The 21,765-nt window shown below is 40.5% G+C and overlaps 2 protein-coding genes across 5 annotated transcripts; both read left to right on the top strand.

Annotated features, from left to right (window-relative positions):
* Positions 1–1,224: 1,224 nt before the first annotated feature.
* Positions 1,225–13,859, top strand: csrp1a (cysteine and glycine-rich protein 1a). Of its 4 annotated transcripts, XM_079180951.1 has the most exons (10): positions 1,245–1,271; positions 2,315–2,396; positions 2,537–2,734; positions 3,943–4,196; positions 4,378–7,812; positions 10,029–10,138; positions 10,684–10,852; positions 10,932–11,064; positions 11,156–11,252; positions 13,304–13,859. In XM_079180951.1, the coding sequence occupies exons 6-10, from the start codon at positions 10,030–10,032 to the stop codon at positions 13,378–13,380; spliced, it is 585 nt and encodes a 194-aa protein (XP_079037077.1). In that variant the 5' UTR covers positions 1,245–1,271; positions 2,315–2,396; positions 2,537–2,734; positions 3,943–4,196; positions 4,378–7,812; position 10,029; the 3' UTR covers positions 13,381–13,859. The 4 variants fall into 4 exon arrangements, with proteins under 4 accessions (XP_079037074.1, XP_079037075.1, XP_079037076.1 ...); XM_079180948.1 differs by lacking the exons at positions 10,029–10,138; positions 10,684–10,852; positions 10,932–11,064; positions 11,156–11,252; positions 13,304–13,859 and adding an exon at positions 2,836–2,922 and having other exon boundaries at positions 1,225–1,271; positions 4,378–4,500; positions 5,114–5,254; positions 5,390–5,525; positions 7,621–7,807; XM_079180949.1 differs by lacking the exons at positions 10,029–10,138; positions 10,684–10,852; positions 10,932–11,064; positions 11,156–11,252; positions 13,304–13,859 and adding an exon at positions 2,836–2,922 and having other exon boundaries at positions 1,225–1,271; positions 4,378–4,500; positions 5,114–5,254; positions 5,390–5,525; positions 7,617–7,807.
* A 1,019-nt stretch (positions 13,860–14,878) lies between these two features.
* Positions 14,879–18,759, top strand: phlda3 (pleckstrin homology-like domain, family A, member 3). Its single transcript, XM_079174537.1, has 2 exons — positions 14,879–15,520; positions 16,600–18,759. Exon 1 carries the CDS (start codon positions 15,085–15,087, stop codon positions 15,508–15,510), a length of 426 nt encoding a protein of 141 aa, XP_079030663.1. The 5' UTR covers positions 14,879–15,084; the 3' UTR covers positions 15,511–15,520; positions 16,600–18,759.
* The last annotated feature ends 3,006 nt before the right edge of the window (positions 18,760–21,765 follow it).

The raw sequence follows: 21,765 nt of genomic DNA, 5'->3' as shown, positions 1-21,765 counted from the left end.
CCAATACTTGATATCTGACAAAATACTTGTCATAAAACGGAAAGTCACACCACACGCTGTACACTAGTACATCCTCACATACAGCCACTAGCATGGCTTTATTAAGTCTATGGTCTCTTAGACTCACTCTATCAATGTGTTTACATTTCTTTCAATTAAATAAAAACAAGACGGAGATCATTGAATTTGCCAACAAGGAGGAGAGAATGAATGTTATTGGTCATCTTGATGCTAGTTGATCGTTTTTTTAATATTTGAGCTTCAGCAGCCCCCTCAAGGCAACAACTAAATCAGCATTTGAGTGCCTTCATTTTCATCAGGGAGGACTATTAGCGGTGTCTTGTCCGGTCTTCCCGAAAAGACAGTTAGACAATGTTAGCTCATTCAGGATGCTGCTGCCAAGGTTCTAACGAGAACCAAGAGAACGGAGCACATTACTGCTGTTATTGCATCTTTTACACTAAGTTACTTATGGAATCAATCTGACAGTGTTGCTGCTAGTTCATTAATCACTCAATATTCTTGGGCAAAAATACATCTCTGATCTCCGTGAAGATTATAAACCCAGTAGGGTCAACTGGTAAAAGCGTGAGTCAGAACAAATGCTATGCTTAACACAGATGGAACCAACTTTTTGTTGATCTCAAATGCGCCCAAATCTTAGCCACTTTCAAATATAAATAAAAAACTCTGCTGTTCTCTATGGCACTGGCATTTTCTTTTTTGCATTTGGGGCAACTTACAACGTAATACCTGACAGTAACTGCACTTGCACTGTAACTGAAAAAAATTGTATTCAGTTTTTTATTGTTTATTAACAAATATTATTTTAAGTGCAATTCTAATGCTTTACTCTGACTACGTAAAGCACTTTGAATTGACTCGGATTGAAATGTGCTATATAAATACAGCTGCCATTCCTCATTATAACAGTATGCATTTACTAATATTCACCTAAATTGTGGACCAAAATTGCACATTTACTGTCTGTTATTTGTATAAAATAACATAATTAGGTAATTCATATTGTAATTTAGATTTCAACCATTTGACCATGTGACCCGTAATGCCAGCAGAATCTGTTGACTGTCCCCTTTAAAAAGTTACCGTTTAAAAAATGCAGCTGCTGTAGACTAAGCTAGACGCTTCAAAGTTTGCAATACCTGTACAGACAAGTTAAACCAGCTTAGACTACTAGCAGTTGGAACTCCCACACAGCCCCAATGACAGCAAACACGAGAAACGGAGAAGACAGTCACAGACCTTCACAGGTAAGCACAGCTGCAACCTCCTTCTGACCATTGCTTGTTCTTTCTTTCTCCATGTTGTTGTCCAGGTCCTGCATGAATCTGCCTTACTGATTGATTTCTCTCTTTGTCTAACATACGAGTAAAATGTAAAGCTAACAGCACAGTGTAAATTGTAATTCTTGAAAATGAACCAAACCCATCATTACTATGTTAACATGCCTGGCAATACAAAATAACCTCTTCCTGTTCACATTAATTCATATTTTTTCAAAGTTGCGGTACCGTTCAGAATCACATTTTTCCTGTTAACCCTGCTAAAAAACGATATTGTACAAGGTCCTAATCCATGCATGTTTCAACTCAATGGATATACACTTAAGTCTAGATTTTACCTTGAACAACTTTTATGAATTGAAAGAATTCATTTTTATAAGTTTTGAATAATAAGGGAAACAATATGTTTGATGTATAATCAACGAAGTGTTGAGTTTTAAGTAAATTCATCCATTATCAAAATGTTAAAAGTAAAATCAAGTTTATTTATATAACATAATATCACAAATTTGCCTCAGGGTGCTCTACAATCTGCACAGCATGTGACACCCTCGCTTCAGATACGGAAAAACAAACCCATGTAACCTCAGGAAGAGCAGCCTCTCCCAGGATGGACAGACATGCAATAGATGTGTACATAATGGACCAACATATTCAAATTACAATGTAGACAATCCCTATGACTAAATGAAATACTCAAAAGCAATTTACTGTAGATAGAAAAGCAAATGTTCAAGCTAATGGTCAGAAGTAGGTTGAAGTTTGAGGAGCAGTAAACATGACTCTCTCTCCCCTCCTGCCTGAGGGTCACTTGTAAGAAAAGCTGCATACCTCCAAAATAGCCGCCCTGAAAGTTGACATGTTTCAAGTAAAGGCTTGCTTAAACACAAAAGGCTGTAATTTACATCCTCTAGTAGTGAGCTCACTGTTACACTGACCTGATGCACAGTGGATCTGTCAACAGCATTTGGCATTTGCCTTATACCTTACTATAAATCCTTTTCTCTCAGATTGTTGGAACCGACTGCCCATTATGATCGGGTCAGTACCTAGAAATGGAAGAAACAGAAGAAGTTACGTCAAGTAGCACAGGTACATGTTTCTACATTTTCATCTTTTTTTTAAGGATTTCTAGTCATTATAGTCCCTTAAAGCGTCATTTGTGGACACCGTATATTTCAAATAGTTAATATTATATTTTTCATGCTTTGCTCTTTTTGCTGCTGTCTCAGAATGGATAACAGTGTCAGATCCAAAACAAGCTGGTTGGCTATTTTCACAAGACCTTCTTCACAGCAACAGAGACTCAAACAGCCTATTTCTTAGTGTGGACGTCAGACAAGACAAGGAGGAGCAAGACCGAACTTTAGTCACATTCTACAAGACAGACAACGTTCGGTGGACGTCGCCACTTCGATGCAAACTTCAAGGTAGTAACTGGCAAATGAATCAGGACTACTTTTACTAGAAAAGCAAACAAAGACCTTATTGCTCAATTAAGTGATAAAAGTAAAAAAACATTTCTACACAGGCGACGTTGCGACAGGAAGTGGGGTCGACCGTCACATGATGTCGACAGTGATGTTCAAACTTAGGAGTGGATTCCATATAAACTTGGGTTAGACACTACAACATACTCATACAACAACAATGCTGATTCTGACTACATTCAGAAGTTACATGCCTACAGATCACTAAATACAAGTAATAACAACGTCATTATAGAAATGACTTCTGCTGTCTACTGTTGCAACCATTAATGCTTTAATGCAAAAGGAGTGAAACTGCAAGTAGCCACCTGCAAGGCAAATAATTACTGTTAAATCAAGTTAAGAAACGTAAAGTATCCAAATATCATCAGGGTTCAACGTTGGGTGAGTGGGTCAGAAATCTACTTGACAGAAGTCAATCTTTACTTGCCCCAGTATAAATTGCTTTATTTATTAGTGAGTATTAAATAACAACAAGGACTAAAGTTAATGGTTATGTTTTATTCGCATTGCTCTCAAATTTGTAGCAAACTGCAATACATAGTTTCTCTCACATCCTCTAACGCCACCCAACAAAACTTTTGATTTCCAGGATAATTTAAATGCTGTCTTGAGCTTCAGCTCATGAACTGTGTCTTGTTCAACTCTTAACAGAGATGAGAAGGAAGCAAGATGGTTCACTCCTTAGCTACTTTCATCATCAGCTCCGGGAAAAAACAACAATGTGTTTTAATCGTTTTTTTCCCACTTGCCCAATTGGGCCAACAAGTTGCTAGATTTACTAGCCCGACATGACATTTGAAAACAGGCAAGCCTTATTGAGCTCTGAGATGCACCCATTCATTCCATTATTTCATTTTATCTGGAAAATCTGGATAATCTAAAGAAAAGGAAAACTAATCTCTATTTTTCTATCAAAAAACAATGAAAAAAATCTAAATCTTGATAAAGTAATCAAATAATTGACAGAACAGATGATTAACAGACTGTTTATCAAATGTCAGGAAAGGTGAGCTACAGGTCTAAAAAGAGTATCAAAATCTACTTATTGATTATACTCTACACACAAATGGGATTTTTCCTCATTCTCTGATCATTAAACTTGTGTTCTAAATATTCTCTTCATCCTCAATCTGTCACTGTTGCAGGAAGTGCGGCCATCGCCAAAGTCTTTGAAGGTGAGCCTGATCACCTCATCCCCTCAGTTTCAGCTGAACTGCTTGAAAACAACATGTTTACAGTCGCGGGCCGGATGATTGGCCATTCCTTCTTGCATCGCGGCCCCAGTCTCTCAGGACTTAGCCCAGCCATTATTCACATTCTCTTTGGAGGTTCGATGGAGACCGCTCCTGTGACTATACGAGACTGCCCTGACCTCGACATCCGAGACACTGTGAAAATGGTGAGCATTGAGTTTAACGTCAACACATAACATAAAATATATATATTATATGTTCTACCTAAAAACCCTCTCTATTTGTCACTCAACACACAAAACTCAGCCTCATAAAACTACAATCAACGTTATTCATTCTATGCGTGCTGCATGAAAAAAACATGATTTTCATTGTGTTTTATTCCAGCTTGATGGAGACAATGAATTAAAAGAATTTGACGCCATCCATCAGCTCTGCCTGTCCTGTGGGCTGCCAGCACCAAATGCCACCAACAGGAAATTGCTGTCTGAACAGCTTCTCTTGCATGCTGTAATGTCATGTGTTTTTATTCACTCTACTTCAGTTTCTCAACTCATTTTCTCCACGCTACTGCTGAACACACTAAAGAGATTATACTGAAGACAGTATAACTTCACTATGTCCTTCAAAAGTATTCCAAAGCGCATCTCCCACATCCTTATCTTTTTATATTTTTATTTACAGAAACATCTCTCTCAAACTATTTGGACAAAGGCTCAGAAAGACACTTTTTTTTGCTGTCTGCCATTTCAGCAATTTGTTGCAAATGTTGTGTTGTTACCAAGATGCAGAGTTGACTTCTACTTGTCAGCAAGAATCGGTGTACTTGTTAACTCAAGCAAACTCTGAGATGAATCTTTTGCCAAAACCATCAGATGTCCCTCTGCATCGCCAACAATAAATCTTAATAATTCAACTTCCAATAATCTGAGACCAGAGGCCTGAGTGGCTTTTTGTTTTTAGAGGGAACATCACTCGGTTATGTCTCCGATTTTAAGCCATTTTTGGCATCGTATAATAAGGTCCATTAAGTGCTTACCAAAATCTACAACTGCGGTGAGGTCAGAGAATACTCACTGATGAATGAGTTTGTGTACAATGTGCCGTGTCTCCTGTCTTGAAGGTTATCGAGCGAACGAGGCGTCAAACCAATCAGTTCCAAAAAGGCTTAAAAGAGACGGGACTGTGGCCGCTTCTCAGTCACAGAAGAGATGTAATCCCGATCCTGTTTCCCAGGGAATCCGAAGCACAAGTCACACCTCAGGTACAGCAGCACAGACACGTCTAAGTAGTCCAATTTATTGCTCTCATTTTCCTTCACAAAAATGAATTCCCTCGGGACTTTAAATTGCACCTAATTCAAATACTAAGATACAGCCGGAGTTCCATGTGATTTCAGCTGTTCTTGGATTGCATCATATGGCCATCGTGTATAACTGTCGTCTTTGAGAGCTACAAAATTGAAGATGATGGCGAGTCCGATGTCATGGATGTACGTCGAGTATCTGGCTACTTGAAAACATTTATTGAAGAGGGTATGTACGACTACTGTTACAGGGACATCCTTTGAGCTACTGTTGCATGAAGCCGTCTTAGCAGAGTCTGATCAGCTGCTTCTTCAACACAGCGTCTCCAGCTGAGCTAAAGAGCCTCATAAAGTTCTGGATAGGATGGGAGGTGCCAGCCACAGAGATGAAGGTGGAAATAGTTGAGGCCACACTTCCCACAGCTTTAACATGTTTTGAGAAGCTGAGGCTGCCGAGGCATTATACAGAGTACAAAACATTTCATCAGGATTTGTGTGCATGCACGTCAACATGTTACAGCGGTTTTGGTTGTGTCTGAAGTTTACTTTAAATGTATATGTACATTAAAGTAGGGTATTCAACTAATCACTTGAATCGTCTAATTAACTCGAAACACCTGCAAGGGTTTCCTGAGCCTTGAAAAACACTCAGCTTGGTTCAGTAAACTAAATCACACGTATGGGGATTATCACAATATTCTAATTTTCTGAGACAGTCCTGTATACAAAGTTTCCACCTAACACATTTGTAAGGACAAATTCAGATTGGGCTGGAATGAGTATTTAATTGATAAGTCCATTGGCAACCATTTTGATAATTAATTACTTGTTTAAAAGAGTACTCCATTGGTTTAGCATTGTGTTCCTATATCATTGTCGATTCCGTTAAAAAAAAATCTAAGAAGGAATTGTCTTTGTTATGGCACCTGCAACTTGATCGCTGATTGTTCAGTCAGAGACTTGAGCGAGTTATTCTCGTAGCTGCTAATGTAGCCTCCATTCGCTAACCTTAAGTAGAGATGAGGAGCAGGCTACAGAGGTTTGGTATGCTCACTTATCTCTAACGCCACACACACAGATTCTTTTCATTTTCAGTTGAGGCAGTAATATTCAGGATCTGTAAACAGACTTTGATGCGTAAAATCGGTGGAGTTCCCCTTCGGGTCTTTATTATTTTATTTACATAAATGTATAAAGAGTAACTGTTTGTATAGACCTTCTAGCTTCCTTTTTTACTGGTGTTCAGTAGCCACAATGACCACATGGTGGTAGCAGAGCTCAATCATAGTAGAGCTGAATGTTTATCATTCCCTCTGCTTCGTCTGTCAACATCGTCAAGCAGCTCCTTAATCCATCTCAATTATTGCTTTCTCATCCATTGAGCATAGCAGATTGACCTTTACCAGCTAGTCCCTAAAGGTCATTTAAGGTTGTGGCGATAAAGTACAAAGGCTGGAAGTACTTTGAGATTGCGTCCTGTTTAATGTGTAAGAGGCAAAACATTTTACTATTTGACTCCTCAAACTGATTATCTGTTAAAGGGTTAACCTCTGGAGAGACAGATTTAAAAAAAAAAAAAAAAAAGATTGTGTGATGAATTTACTGGCTCATAACATAAAACACTGATGCAGTCAGCTGGAAGTGTCAACAATCACTTCCACCTAATCTTACGCCTGCTTAAAGAAATCTAGGGGGAGACCAAGGTAATCCAGGAAGGAAGTATCCTCCCTATTTGTCTGTCTCCTATCCTCTATTCTCAGGTTTGGATATCACACAATGCAGGTACTGTATGTTATCCCTCACCATGAAACTTCAGGACTGACATGAGAATCTAAGACAAAGATAGAAAATGTTGAGGCTTTGAGGCTTTTTGAAAGATTTAATGTAAAGCCCAGCCTGCACCCAAAGACATTATTTCATACATGAACCTACTTTTAGCATCCTGCAATTTAACACCAGCAAGTCAAATAATGAATGAGGCCTGCAGGAATCCAAAACAAAAGGAAACGGAGGGGAGGGAAGAAAATTGCAACAAAGAAAAAGTAGTAATTTGAAATGAAAATGCTTCTGCATCACTCTAGCTTCTACTTTTATATTTCTGTGCTTATAACTGTATATTTTTGCTACTTTATATGTTTGCTGGATATAGTTTATCTTTCTTATTCAATGTGTTTCTGGCGCTAATTCGAGATGTTTCCATATCAAGTCATCACACAGCTTTTCAATCCAAGTTCCCTCCCCATTCACTTCTCTCTCTCTCTCTCTCTCTCTCTCTCTCTCTCTCTCTCTCTCTCTCTCTCTCTCTCTCTCTCTCGCTCAGCCAGTCAGTCAGAAACTCCCCTGTTGCTCAACACGCCATAACTTTGCGGACTGAAGCAGCAACAACAGAAGCTCCTCCGTTTCAGCACATCTGGCAGAGTGGAGATCTGGAGAGGCACCAACCAACAACTGTTTCACCAGGATAAAGTCAACCTTCAACTTGTCCATCACTGACTGACAGCACCTACTAACTGCAGGTGAGTAATGTTAATATATTACAGCCTGCTTACGCTTCCTGCTTGCCTCTTACAGCATCTAATTTCCTACTCTTTGTGCCGATGCATGACGGGAAAAGGAATCTGCCACAATACAAATGTGTTTTCTGTGTAAGTCAGGGCAGAGGAGACGCCTTTGTTTGAATAGCTATCATGCATTACAGTTTGCAAAGCGGTATCAAAGCGTGCAGTTAAACAGTAACACAATGTGGAACACTCATGAACAAGAAAACTAAATACATTAGGCAAAGATCTTGAATGCTCTCTGGTGACGGCAACAAAGTGCAGAGGTTGATACAGAATAGTAGGCACCTCTTACTGATTTCCAACACCTAAATCTCGCAGATGTCACATGCAGTCACATTTACTTGATGAACAAACTTCCTGATTTGTTCTCACTTCTTACCTCTCATGCACTCTATTCTATTTGAACATTCCTGCACACCAGTCTGTGTCCACACATGTCTAAACCTGCAGAGCCACAATTATCAACATGTACCAGAATTCATCTTCAAGACAACTGCGCATATCATTGAGTAAATCTTGATAAAGTGACTTTTTTTCTCACCCTTTGTTAACGTACTTTGTCCTTTAGCTGGGAGTTGGAGTAATCTTTACATCATGACACTCTTGTCTCATGTCTCAGCTTCTACCTTCTTTTTCTGCTCCTCATTGATTGTCCTGCCTGTAAAACGACATGAAAGAGTTACAGTTATTTGAGACTTCTGACCACTTCATGTTTTCCAAGTTGGGCTGCTGGAAAAATCTAAAAGGATATTTTTCTAAAAAAGCCTGGAACAAAAAAAAAAAGCTCTTGTCCTGTTTCCAGGACTATAGAATACACAGACTGCAAAAAAACAATCCTAAAAATGCCAGTTGGGAAATTCTATTCAGCAGAACATTGATAATCAAGGCCTTTCGCGTTTCACATCCTACTTCCTCTGATTCAGCACTGTTTCTCTGAACCTTAACTCTATTTTGTATTGGCTTATAATGTATTTATTAATATATATTAATTCATTAGATTCCAGTAGAACTATGGTATGTGATAGACAGAAGTTATTTCATATGTGACAATCCTGATAAAGTGATTATTTATTATTGTATTGTATACGTGATATATATGTAACATTAACATGTATATTGAATGCACATCACCAGTACGTCACCATTGTGGTGTCAGCAGTAAAGATGTTTAATTTTGGGGTTGGTGTTGTACTTTCTGTTTAAGAATAGGGAGCGAGATAATTTGGTGCGGCCAGGCACAGGAAGTGTGTCCACGGGTGATGGGAAGTGACACTTCCATATTGTGCTCTGAAAGGCTCAGCTCCATCCTCTGGCCACTAGAAAAATAGATTATAGTAAAATATTTCCTGCCTAATAGAACAAACCTACAACTCAGATATAGAAGTCTGCAGAAGTGATGCACAATGAGACAGACAGGCAGGGAGAGGATGGTGGGCGTCAGGGAGGTGGGAGGGTTTGCATGATCAGGAATGTGGATACACGAGACTGGAATGGGAGGGTCATGCTGGGAAACCGACAGGATGCCAGGGTCTTTCACATTCCACCAACTTTAAGACTCCTCAGGAAAGTCACATTTCACATTACTTCCACATGAATGTCTTCAGTTTTCAAGAGAGAGCTAATATCGTCTCTAGCTAAAGAACAAAAAAAAAGAAAATTGTTATTGTATTTTCTGCTTCACTGCTGGCTTGCTGGTCCTTTACAGAAGCCACAAAGAACTGGCAGGAGTGAAATTACAGTCTCTAGGTATTACAAAGCCAAAATTACAGGCCACCAAATCTGAATGTTTAAACAGGTTTCCTAGAACAGAAACTCTTGTAGATGTGTTTGCTTGATGGTTGTGTAAAGGAATTAGTTCATTGATCCATTTGTTTTTGTATTGAAAGCCTATTTACACACGTAAATTACAGGCTTTTAAACCAGGTCATGAAATGAACATTTTAACTGCATGCCTTGAAAGAATACCTCTAAACTATTTAAGAAACGGTCACCGCATTTTACTATTTTCTTACCATCTCATTCACTGTTAGCTATTCCTCTCTGAAACGCAGTTAATCGCAGTCTCTTTGTTAAGGTTCTGTATCTTTATTGACAGATTCTGGACAATTAGAAAGCTGTTATCACAGTGTGTTTTTGTGTGTCTGTGCTCATGCTGCATGCAATTACTAAAGGATGCCATTAGGAGGAGGAAACAAGTGTGGCCGCTGTCAGAAGACAGTCTACTTTGCAGAAGAGGTACTCTGCGATGGGCGGAGCTTCCACAAGTCCTGCTTCCTGTGCAGTGAGTAAACTCTTTGCTTCTTCCTGTCATTGTCAACGTGGAAACCGCTGAACTTATGACTTGTCACTACAGTCACAAGTACTACGAACCGAATGTGAACTGTTGATCATTTACTCTAAAAAAAAAATGTAAATGCATAAGTGGCATGGCATAATAAAACAAAATGCTGCAATAGGTACCATGCAAGGTTGCTAAAGAAGGGGGCAAAAAATTCAAGATAATGTAAATACTTATAAGCATAAATGTGTAACTTGCATTCTTCTATGGCAGATTTCCTCCTGTCATAGAAACACTAACAAAGTGTTTCTCTGACTCAATATGAAAAATATGTAGGTTTCTGGAGTTATTTGTGTTACTGCGTTGTAATCGAACATTCCTGTGATGGAATTTAGATTAGAATATGTTTCTTCAGTAGAACTGTTCCATAAAAGGAAACTGTTAGGAGCCTATCTAAATAGATGAATGCGCTCAAAAACATGAGCACAAATATGCAAAAGAATAATATGCATGTAAGTGTGTTTGTGTGCATGCTACTGTTTTCGCAGTGGTGTGTAGGAAGAACTTGGACAGCACAAGTGTAGCTGTTCATATGGATGAAGTCTACTGCAAGTCGTGCTACGGCAAGAAGTACGGGCCAAAAGGTTACGGTTATGGCCAGGGAGCAGGGACACTCAGCATGGACAAGGGAGAGTCTCTGGGTATTAAACATGAAGAGTGAGTAACACACAAACACATACACTTCTCGATCCTTCTTAAAGGCCCTTTATCCACGGTTTATCTCTGTCCCCATCAGACCTGCTCCCCATCGTCCCACCAGCAGCAACCCAAACCCATCCAGTCTGGCTCAGAAGTTTGGAGGGTCAGACAAGTGCTCTCGTTGTGGCAAGGCCGTCTACGCTGCTGAGAAAGTGATTGGAGCTGGGAGTGTAAGGAAAAACACAAATATGAACACGCATGTTCATGCTTGCAAAAAATACATCCCTTTCTAAAATGGATCTTCTATTTATTTATTTATAGGCATGGCATAAGATTGGATGTTTCACTTGTGCCACGTGTAATAAGAGCCTTGAGTCAACCACACAAGCTGATAAGGATGGAGAAATCTACTGCAAAGGTAAAACTTCACTTCCTAAACAGAAACCCTGTGTTTGGTACTGCACATGCAATTTTTAATCCACATTTAACCTGTTCATGCTATCACATTTAACACAAGAATAAGGTTTGCACTGTGGTTCCATACACATCTGCTGAACTGCTAAAACATATAAACACACCAGACCAAATATGGTCTCTTACATACATTTACAACCGCGTTTAAGTTCACGCTGAGATTTAATTAATGGTCAAGAGGCCTAGAAGTCGGGGCCAACAAGATAGTAATTGTATCGTAATCTCATGTCAGACCTGTTTTCAATGCTGGTCCAGAGCAGTGAAGCCAGGCGGCATGACATGATCCATTCAGGCTGCATTTGTCTGAAAGAGACTGATTTGTGATACACCATTCAATACAACCGCAAACTATACAGTGTGACTATTAAAAGAACAAGATTGCACATCTGAAAGCAGGGGGGAAGATTGGATGCAACAATCAAATGTCCAGTTTTAAAGTCTTAATTAAATAAAAGAAATTTAACTGCTATGTTTTGTTAATGGCCCGTGTGTGGGTGACCGAGTTGAATAAACACAAGAATGCAGCAGCGGGCCCCGCAATACACAAAGATATCCTAAAGTGCACAACAAGAAAATTAGCAGGAATAGGAAAAAATAGCGCAAAAGCTTGTTTCATTAATGTTTTTGTTGATTTAAAAAGGAACAGGCTCAGAACTCTACAAACCAGACTTCGGTGATTATTGAAGTGCACTTCTCTGCCTCACATAGCATTTTTGCAGGGTGCTAATTTACTTCAAGTTCTAGTTTCCCATGTGTTGTTTGAAACTTGGGTTTATCTTTCTAGAATTTATGCCAGGCCCAGTTATTGATATTCAAAGCATTATACATAACTTAAGTTCATCAAACATCTTCAATAAACCCTTTTCATGGAAGAGATTTTGACTTCTCAAAGCAGGAAAAACATTAAGAATGGCTTCATTTCATTTAGGGGAGTGAGTTCCAGGGCTCTGATCATGTGCATGCTCCCTCACTGATATGGCCTACTGGGACACTATGGTCCATCTTTACATCTTTACTTTCTTGCTTTGACGAGTTGTGAAAAGGGTCTATTACCCCCATTTCCATAGAGGCAGTGGCGTTAAGCCCCATTCTAAATGTGTGACCACAGCACTGGAATCGTAATGTTACATTACTCAGTAATACTCACTATAGGGTGACTTTAGCAGGAAGAAAAACAACAAAACAAAGGCAGGAGGCAGGAAAACCACATGTGGAATTACAAACATTCACGCTAATGACGGCTGGTGTTCATTAACGTTAATTAGGTGAGCCAGTTCGGCCAGTTCCTGGGTTTAGTATTGTACATGCTGTCTCCCTGGAGAACCTGCCTGGGCTAACAACGTTAATTGAACAGAACCCTAACGTTAGTGACGTTACCACTTGTGTTTTTCCTGCTATTAAGTCAAAATGTCTGTTTCAAAAGGTCTAAAGAATCTTCAAGGACTCTATTGTCCATGTGGTTAAAGAAATGCACGTGCATCCCAAACTGATCATTAAGGGAAATGAAGACGTAACATAAACCGTAACACAGTTGTTTACTGCACGGCACTGTCGCACAGCAATTAAAAAGAAAATGGTTAACCAATTATCCAGCAACGATTTATGTTTGCGTTATACCTTCATATAAGTCATGTCTACCGTTACCTGTAAATATATGTTCAGACGTTCAGACCTCAGTGACGTTATTTCCGCCGTACGTAGCGTGAAATTCACGTCACGTTCCAGTTGAGAATCTGTATCGGGTTGACGCGAAATGTGGAAATAATGGATTAAACGCAAATCCTTGATTTTGCTTCGTAGCTACGCCATTAAAAATATAACTCGCTAAAAGCAATAGCCACATTTGGGCAACGAGTTACGTTTTCAAAGGCTAGCTAGCGACTCAAATGCTTAAAACACGATGTTAAACTGCTGTTACCTGAAGGATATAACCATAGTGTTTTTTTTTAGCCATGGAGTGTTTTTTTAATTAACTTTGTTTTCTCCTTCTAACAGCTTGTTATGGCAAACACTTTGGTCCCAAGGGATTTGGGTACGGATTGGGATCTGGCGCGCTGGTGAATACTCAGTAGAGAGCAGACCACTGAGATCTCCGTTGATATTTCTGCAGAAAGCTGCGCTGACTGTCTTCTTACTGCAGAGGGCAGACTGCTGCCTGTAATCATACACCTGACTACAGCGATGTGGAGATAGGTTCTGGGTCTTCTATAGTCTGGTATGGTGTGTGGCTATGCGACAATAGCACCTGACAGACACGCTTGATAAAGGGCTACATTATAAGATGCAACAGTGAGACATGTAACACCATCTCTGCCTCATATAGGACAAAGATGATTACTTGTGCTGTTACAGTAAATCCTGATACATAACCCACACTTAATACTGAAACATTACTGTTTAACGCTGCATTGATGATTTGCACCTTCCCTGTTGTTTTCCTCCTTGAATGAAATCTCAGAATGTTATTAACAATATTCTATGTAAAAAATAAATGCTGCTTTTTTGTATTTTATGCTTTCCAAACAGAATGATAATAAATAAAGTTCAAAGATTTTAGTGCCTGTTTCTTCTTAATTGAGGCAGAAAATACATAAGAACATATTACGGAAGTTGTGTGTGTGTGTGTGTGTGTGTGTGTGTGTGTGTGTGTGTGTGTGTGTGTGTGTGTGTGTGAATAAATGTCCCACACTCATTCTATCCATTCGTTTCATAAAATAGCAGTGACGCATCACATTGCTGTTATAAACCATTATCTTTTAAAGTTCAGGGAATTCCAGTTTCACTCCACCCATAACGCTCATTTGTTACATGCCATGCAGTCACCAAGGATGTGAAGAATGCCAAAACGTTTTTTAGGTGCCATAATTAAACTACCTCCTATGAGAACAATGAAACTTCAGAGGAATCAGCAAGGCTTAGAAGTTTGTTAACCAGTTTCTCCACTTAATTTAACTTCATCATTCTTCAGTTGGCTGGTTTCAAACATTCCTTCCTATTTCAGGAGGTCGTTTATGTACAGTATAATGTATACAAATATAAAATAATTTATCAGAACTGAGAATGCTCAGGTGCAAATACACTAAACTGTAAATGGTTTTTAAAAAAATGATTAATTGACTGATTAGTCATCGGTTTATATCTGCTGAATGAAGACATTTATTTCTAACACTGTGTTTCTCTCTCACACTCCCATATTGCAACATGACTTCTCTATCCACCCTGCCACCCACTCGCATTCCAGCTCTCAAAAGAGACACAAGCTAATGCAACTAATGTCGCTTAACTTGATTCTTTTTTTTTTAAGTTGACTTAAAACTACTTTTACTTGCTAAACAGGTGCATGACCTAAGTGGGAGGTGGCAAAAACTATAACTGTATTTCACACAAAAACAATAACATACAGTGCTGTAAAATCACCCTGTCTACGTGCGCTCACTGACACACACACACACACACACACACACACACACACGTGCGCGCGCGTAGGGAATTTCATAAACAGCCCGGATCTCCTCCTGGCGTCACCAGGAGGAGGCGGGGTGGGTCCACAGAGGAGCCGGGCATGTTCAAACATATCCAGGCAGACCAGCCTGGCAGACCAACACGGACTATATGAGCTTTGTTCTATTGGCTGTTATTATTAATGAGATAGCTCAACCCGATATGTTTTCCTGAGTTGACACAGTAACACATACGATGTGTGTTTAATGGATACATCTTGGGACGCATCACTGCTGAAGACTTTCTAAATTTCGGGCTTTTGGCTCAGTGTGGCCATGTCTTTCCCGTCCAAAGTGATGAGAGACGGGCGGCTGGAGAAGCGCAGCAGCGGGCTCCTCCAGCTGTGGAAGAAGAAGCGCTGCGTGCTTACCGAGGAAGGACTGCGCCTGCATAACTGCAAAGGCGGCGGGGGAGGTGATGCTCCGAGCTCGGCTTGGAGCTCCAAAGCCAAGGAGCTCCGTTTTGAGCGCATTGACACAGTGGATTGCGTGGAGTACAAGCGAGGGCTGGTGTATTTCACCGTGGTCATGGCTACGGGTAAGGAGATCGACTTTCGGTGTCCGCAGGACGGCACGGCGTGGAACGCGGAGATTGCTTTGGCACTGGTGCGTTATAAGAACCTGCAGGCCGTGCAAACGGGACGGAACAGGCACCTGTCCACAGCACACCTGGGCAGCACTGGGGAGGATGAGGAGCTCTGACCTGGTGAAGGTAAGTCTTCCTCGGATGGAGGTGAATTAGACTGGCTGTCATAAACATTTAGAAAATAGGTTTGACAAGGTTATTCTTTGTATTAACTTATTTAGACTTATACATTTATTTTGGGTGTGGGAGACAGTGTGGCACCACACCCTCCCATAGCTGGAGTGTCTCAGGTTCACAGTACCAACTTTGTGTCACTGAGATTGACATGAAACCCAAGTCAAAGTATCACTCAGACACATCAAGGGTAAATGTATAGGTTTTATAAATTGAAAACTGCTAGATGTTCTGAACCATTTTCCATGAACCCCCCCCCAAAGGTCTTCAATCAGTTCAGCCACTGATCATCTCCCCTCCTGTGGTCAAAGTTGAGACAAGGTGCAGTGATTGGATGGAATGAAAACACAGAGACTCTTGGGAAATGAGGTGGCACAAGGCTGAGAGGCACTCAAGCTAAAGGTCATTTACAAGTAGTACCGGTGTTTGTGTGTAGATCAATGTAGATGTTCCACTCTAGTGTGAAGGTCGTGTCAGCTTTCATTATATGGTCATCGGCCTTAACTGCACCACAGTCGTCTTAGGACACAAACACTCTCTCACTTGAGGACATAATTAAGATGCAATGTGAGCCTCCAAAATAACATCTGCCTGCCTCTCCCTCACTAGGCAGCCAAGTATTTTTAAACACACTCACACACACAAACACTACAACCTTCTCTTATGTATTTAGCTGACATAGACAATTGGACATTTGGGGCTATGAGAGCTCGGCGCCACAGACATCTTTTTCAGCTTTTCCACATTTAGAACACAATCAGTGGTTATTTACTGAAAACTGGTCACTGACGTCTCAAATGAGCAGGAACTGAGTGTGTAAGTCTGAACTATGAGCTCATGGTCCAGGAATCCACAGCGATGCTTCCTTAAGAGAGCTGCTGTAGTCAAGTGCCCAAATTAACTCAGTAGCTGTGGTAACAGTGTAACAAGTCACTACAAATGCACTTTGTAGAACACTATCAGCCGCCCCAGTGTCTAATATATGAAGTAAGAATTTAATATTACAAATGTGCTCTTTTCTTTTTCTCCAGGCTTTCTACTTTTTGGGAGTGAACCAATCAGAGTGGGGAAGGGTAGAGGACGCCGGGTCCATCAGCTTGATTCTGTCGCACAGAGCATGATGGGATGTACAGAACGGCCATCAGTATGGATTAAAAGGCCGTGAACAAGTGTCACAGACACTCTTCTTGTCTTCCTTCATGAGCTTACTCACACTGTTATACAAAGCCTAGGAATCTGATGTACTGCGTAAGCAGCATGGAAAAAAGTATTTTTCGGAGGTCATTGTGGAGACCGCTGCGTAAGGAAATAAACATAGGGTTGTTTGGAAAGAGACAATGGAGCCGGGACAGTGTTTAACCCTTGTGCCTTGAGGTTTGAAAAATATCTTCCATTTTTCTCCGATGTTTTCTAACATTGCTGAAACAGGAGTCACTTTATTTCTTAATTCTTGTTTTTGATGGAAACACATCACTGTTTGACTGGCTTAAAAATAAATTGTGAAAGACTAAACAGATCTGCATGCTTTTTCTAAAGTTGAACATGAAGAAGAAATATTTTTCTCATACTCATTGCACATTTTATTCTATATATTTGCTGAAACCATGTACAGTATTAAAATCTTAAACCAATGAAATACATTTTTGTCAGTAATCCTGGAGTGTTTTTAGTTTAGAACAATACTTCCTTTCTCTAATGGCTCTTGGAGCAAAACAGTCAGCTGCAATTTATTTTAGGTTCAGCCCATTAATTGCTAAGCTCATCTGTTTCCAGTTGTGGTGTGTAACCTTGCTGTTATAGCCTCTGGAAAATACACACATCCTCAGATACACACACACACTGTGGCACACACTCCTGCTCTTGTGTGTGTGCCGAAGTCAGGACAGCTTTTGTTCTGAGCGTTGTGGAGGACTAATGAGAAGCACAGTGAGCCTGAGGCATGTGCACACAAACATCCACCCACACATACTCACCTACACAAGCCTTACGTGCACACCCAGCATGAAATTCAGCAAGGTCTCAGGATCAGCAGACTCTCGTTAGCGGAGGCCTATATACAGTATATTGTTCATTCAAGCGTGTGTTGTGTATCTGTGTGTATGTGTCAAGAACATAGCAGTGTGTGTGTGTGGCTGTGGAGCGCAGTACAGGTCAGGAATAAAGGGTTGATTGTGTAGCGACTTCTCCCGTTACTGTGGAAAACCCCAAAGCTAGCCACACCGCATGAGTCAGCAAGGGACCAGGAGCACCACAAGGAGTGGATACACCCAGCGTTGGTCTAAACAAACAAAGACATTCACAAAATGTTCTAGAGATACTTTGAAAAGTTATATTGATGCAAAACTAAGGAATTTCCACCGGAAATCTGTGAACACATCATTTAAGATACATGATTGATCATGGGAACGGTCATCATAAACTTCCATCATAATGGTCAAAGCCGTTATATACTAGTTTCAAACTTTCGTTATTTGAAAAGCGCCTAACCACAACACAATTTTTATTGAAGATTTATAAGATGATGTATACCACTTATATGTATCTACTGCTGAAGTGCTACATCTACCCTGGAAGACCACCTGCCCTCCTTACAAAAAAGTCAAAATGGGTCTATGGTATGAGGGGTGGAGTATAAGGTCCAGTCCTCCACAGTGTGTATGCTAACACTACTCAGTGGAATGCCCTGTCTAAACATCATAACCTTTGTCCAGGGTGTCTGGTTTTCTCAGCAGATAAACACACACAGACAGTGACCTGCGATTTCATGAACCAAATCCTGGAGCATGAGCTGATCTAGAGGTGAAATGGTTTTTAGTCAGAACAGGACAGACATTATGGCAAATGTAATTAGTGTATTAGTGCTTGTAGGAAGAGAAAGAAAGAAAAATCATGTGTGCGCACTTCTTTGACAAAGACTCGGAATCACTCTGCAAAAATGTTTTGCAAATCTTCTCCTCAGGCTTCTGCTGTCTGCTGTGTGAGTGCTAAACCACTAGAGGTCTGTCGACCTCCTGTTGAGTGAAGAAGAGCTTCTCTATTCACTGTTGTCTTGTTGTGTGTGGGAACGTTTTTGGCAAGTTTTCATGAAGTGCAGGCTGCTAATTGCTTTTTTGATAAATATAATTTGTCTTTGTGTATCTCATATGTTTTGTGTGTGTGTGCGTTATTCTTTTGGTTTATATTATCTTCAATCCACCTTGACTTACTTTCCAACATACTGTATAAACCTGACATACCATATTACTGTGTGAAATGGTCACTTTATTTTCTCTTCTCTTTCCTTTAAAAGGACCGCGATCTGAGTGTCTTAATGTTTTAGATGCAATACTCTTACATCGAGAATGAAGACTTGTCTTGCCAGCACATGCCTAAAATGTAAGATACCATGTAAACATTTTTAAAATAACATTATAGTCATTTGCCCTGGTGATTATCTACCAGTCAATTTGGAATTATTAGCAAGTGTCAATTCTGTGTTCTGCGCTTTGGTGGCGGGGCTCTACTTTTGTTTTCATTTGAGTAACAGACAGTGCAGAGAAGTGTCAATTTGTCTGTCAAGAGTGCCTCTCTGGAAGGCTTGATGTAAGGCATAACAATCCCAGGGGCCTTCCTGCAAGCATGTCTAGCATTTTGATCTGCCCTTCGAGGTTTAAGCGTGGATAAACAAGACTACACGAGTCTACAGTCATGCCAGCGGCTCTGCTAGCCTGTACTTGGGCACAGCAGTGCTTTTAGCTAAATGCTAATGTCTGCATGCTAATATGCTCACCTGACAATGTTTGCTATGTTGGTCATCTTAGTTTAGTAGGTTAGCCTGCCAATATTTTCTCATTAGCAATAAGCACACAGTAAACAGCTGACGTTGATGTGACACAGAAAAAGTCAGGGGATTACCAGTGTTACCGCAATTACTCCCGAGAGAGACACACATTTCTGCACCGCATTTCACAGCAATGCCCCCAACAGTCGTTGAGACATTTCACTCAAAAACCACAAAAGATAAGCTCACGGAGGCACGAGAGGATAAGTCAGGTGATAATCAAAGACATTAAGATTCATCGTCTGGGCATCATGAATGTCTGTGCAGAATTGAATGCACTTACTAGACGTCAAGGCATTTAAGTAAACAACAAAAATATAAAACTCATGTTGGAGCTAGAGGAAAAAGTATTGTTTCTCTCTCTCTCTCTTCAAGCACTTTTTAATGATATACTTTTTTTTCCGTCAATTGGCGTGAATTCCCTTTGCAGGCCATCTTTGACCAGTATAAACATAAAAGCTCCTGCCTATAGTTCTAAATTACACTTATAGTTCATCATCTGGGTTGCCTTCATCATCCTGTGTCGTGCACAGGCCAAATCTCTAAGCTCTAACTGCTGGCCCCTTATAATGAATCTGCGAGGAGACAAATAGACAGGGCAAGATTAGGCAGTAAGAGAGATGGGGTTGACTAATTATAGCCTCCACTAACAAAAGAGCAAGCGCTACAATAGGGTGGGGAGGGGTCAGGGGGTGCAGTTAAATAGAGGGACATCAATTCGTTGGCCTCATCTCTGATCATCCAACCTCTGCTGTTGTCACGTCTTTCTGCCCGCTGCTTCTGACACAGGTAAGGTCCCTTCATGGTGTTGTCTGTAAATCTTTTCAGGTTTAGTGTTATTTCTTTCTTTCGTGCATATATGGTCCACAAACCGAATGGATGGCAGTTCAATATACATTTGTCTGGTACAACCATTTATTTGTAGCCTTCTTCCAAGTTTTGAAAATATCCTGGATCTATTGTTTTTTTGCAATGGAAATATAGACTAACAGGAGGATGAGTGCACAGTATATGATGCCAATTCAGCAAACATGGATATTAGTAGCGATCTTATATGAAGTGTTTGGATGTTAATTTGTCGATAGCAGGGGGCTTTTCATCCTTGGGGCTGTGGCTGTACATAAACCATAAGTGCATCAGCCAGAACAGGATAATTAATTCAAATAATACAAGCTGGTTGGTTTAAATCTGCACCAAAGCAACTCTGTTCAAATCCAAGGCTGACGTGAACTTTCCACAGCACCGTGGGCTGGTTTTTTCATTGCCAACTTGGCTGCACCACAGAGGCTCATGAGCATCATAAGCATCCATGAGTTACTGCCGATGAATCCTTAATCCAGGCTGGGCACCCACACAATCATCCTCCACAGCTGTCTATCAGATGTCCCCTGATCTATTTGGGGAGACATGCCACTCTAAATTCCTCTCCCCGAGATAATCCCGAAGAGAAAGATGGGGATGAGAAATGGGAGAGATGGGTATCAGTCTGGAATCTTCCCTAATCCGTTGGAGCTGCTTGTAACCCCATCATGCTAGGAGGTCTTAGGTGCCGTCATTCTCAACTGGACTCAACAAGTGAAATGGAAGAGGGACATTAAGAGAGAAAGGGTGAGAAGAGGTGAGACGGAGAAGGGCGGAGTCCTGTAAATCACTTGTTGATTTGATAAAGGCCAGAAGGCCATGAGGCTCATGAGGAGGGGCAAGACAATGTGAAAACAACACTATGAGCTGACAAGCCCACTTAAAAGGCAGTCTCACCTTACGCCTTGTTATACCTTTCATGGTATTTTACATTGGGTAGACAACAATGTTTTCCAAGCAAAACTGTCCACAGTGAAGTCTGAGAATATGTGAGTTTCTCTAATATATATTTTTTAAGCAACACAGAGAAAATGCTGTTCACCTCCATTGCACGTGGGGGGGATACAAGCATTAACAGCAGAGATCTCATTAACCTTAATACTAGACTTAAGGTTGAGTCCAACAGCGGTTCCCAACCCTTGTGTCAGATGTGCCGCCGCCATTTATTTCAACCAACATTTTTTAATTTTAATTTGTTGAGCTACTTCCCAATCTTTCCACGTACCCCCATGCAGCTCCAGAATGCAGCACCCCTGGTTGGGAATCAATGGCTCAGTCCAATGTGTGATTTGGGTGACTTGACCCTTTAAATCTCATCAGTCAAAGGCTTTCTTGCTCTCACAAGAAATTCAGTCATGTGAAACTATGATGTTTCTACAACATGCACAAATTAGTTTTTATAAGATATGAAAAGTAGACGCCCCACTTCTATGAAGTGTGACAACCAAGTGTCAAGAGAGCATTTAGAAGCAGGAGAGTAGAAGTCAGTAGAGTTTTTTATGATTGGCCTGCTGAC

The sequence above is a fragment of the Pholis gunnellus genome (assembly GCF_910591455.1).
Source record: "Pholis gunnellus genome assembly, chromosome: 2".
Lineage (NCBI taxonomy): Eukaryota > Metazoa > Chordata > Actinopteri > Perciformes > Pholidae > Pholis > Pholis gunnellus.
The sequence above is the reverse complement of the archived record's forward strand: the minus strand, read 5'-3'. Positions and strand labels throughout refer to the sequence as shown.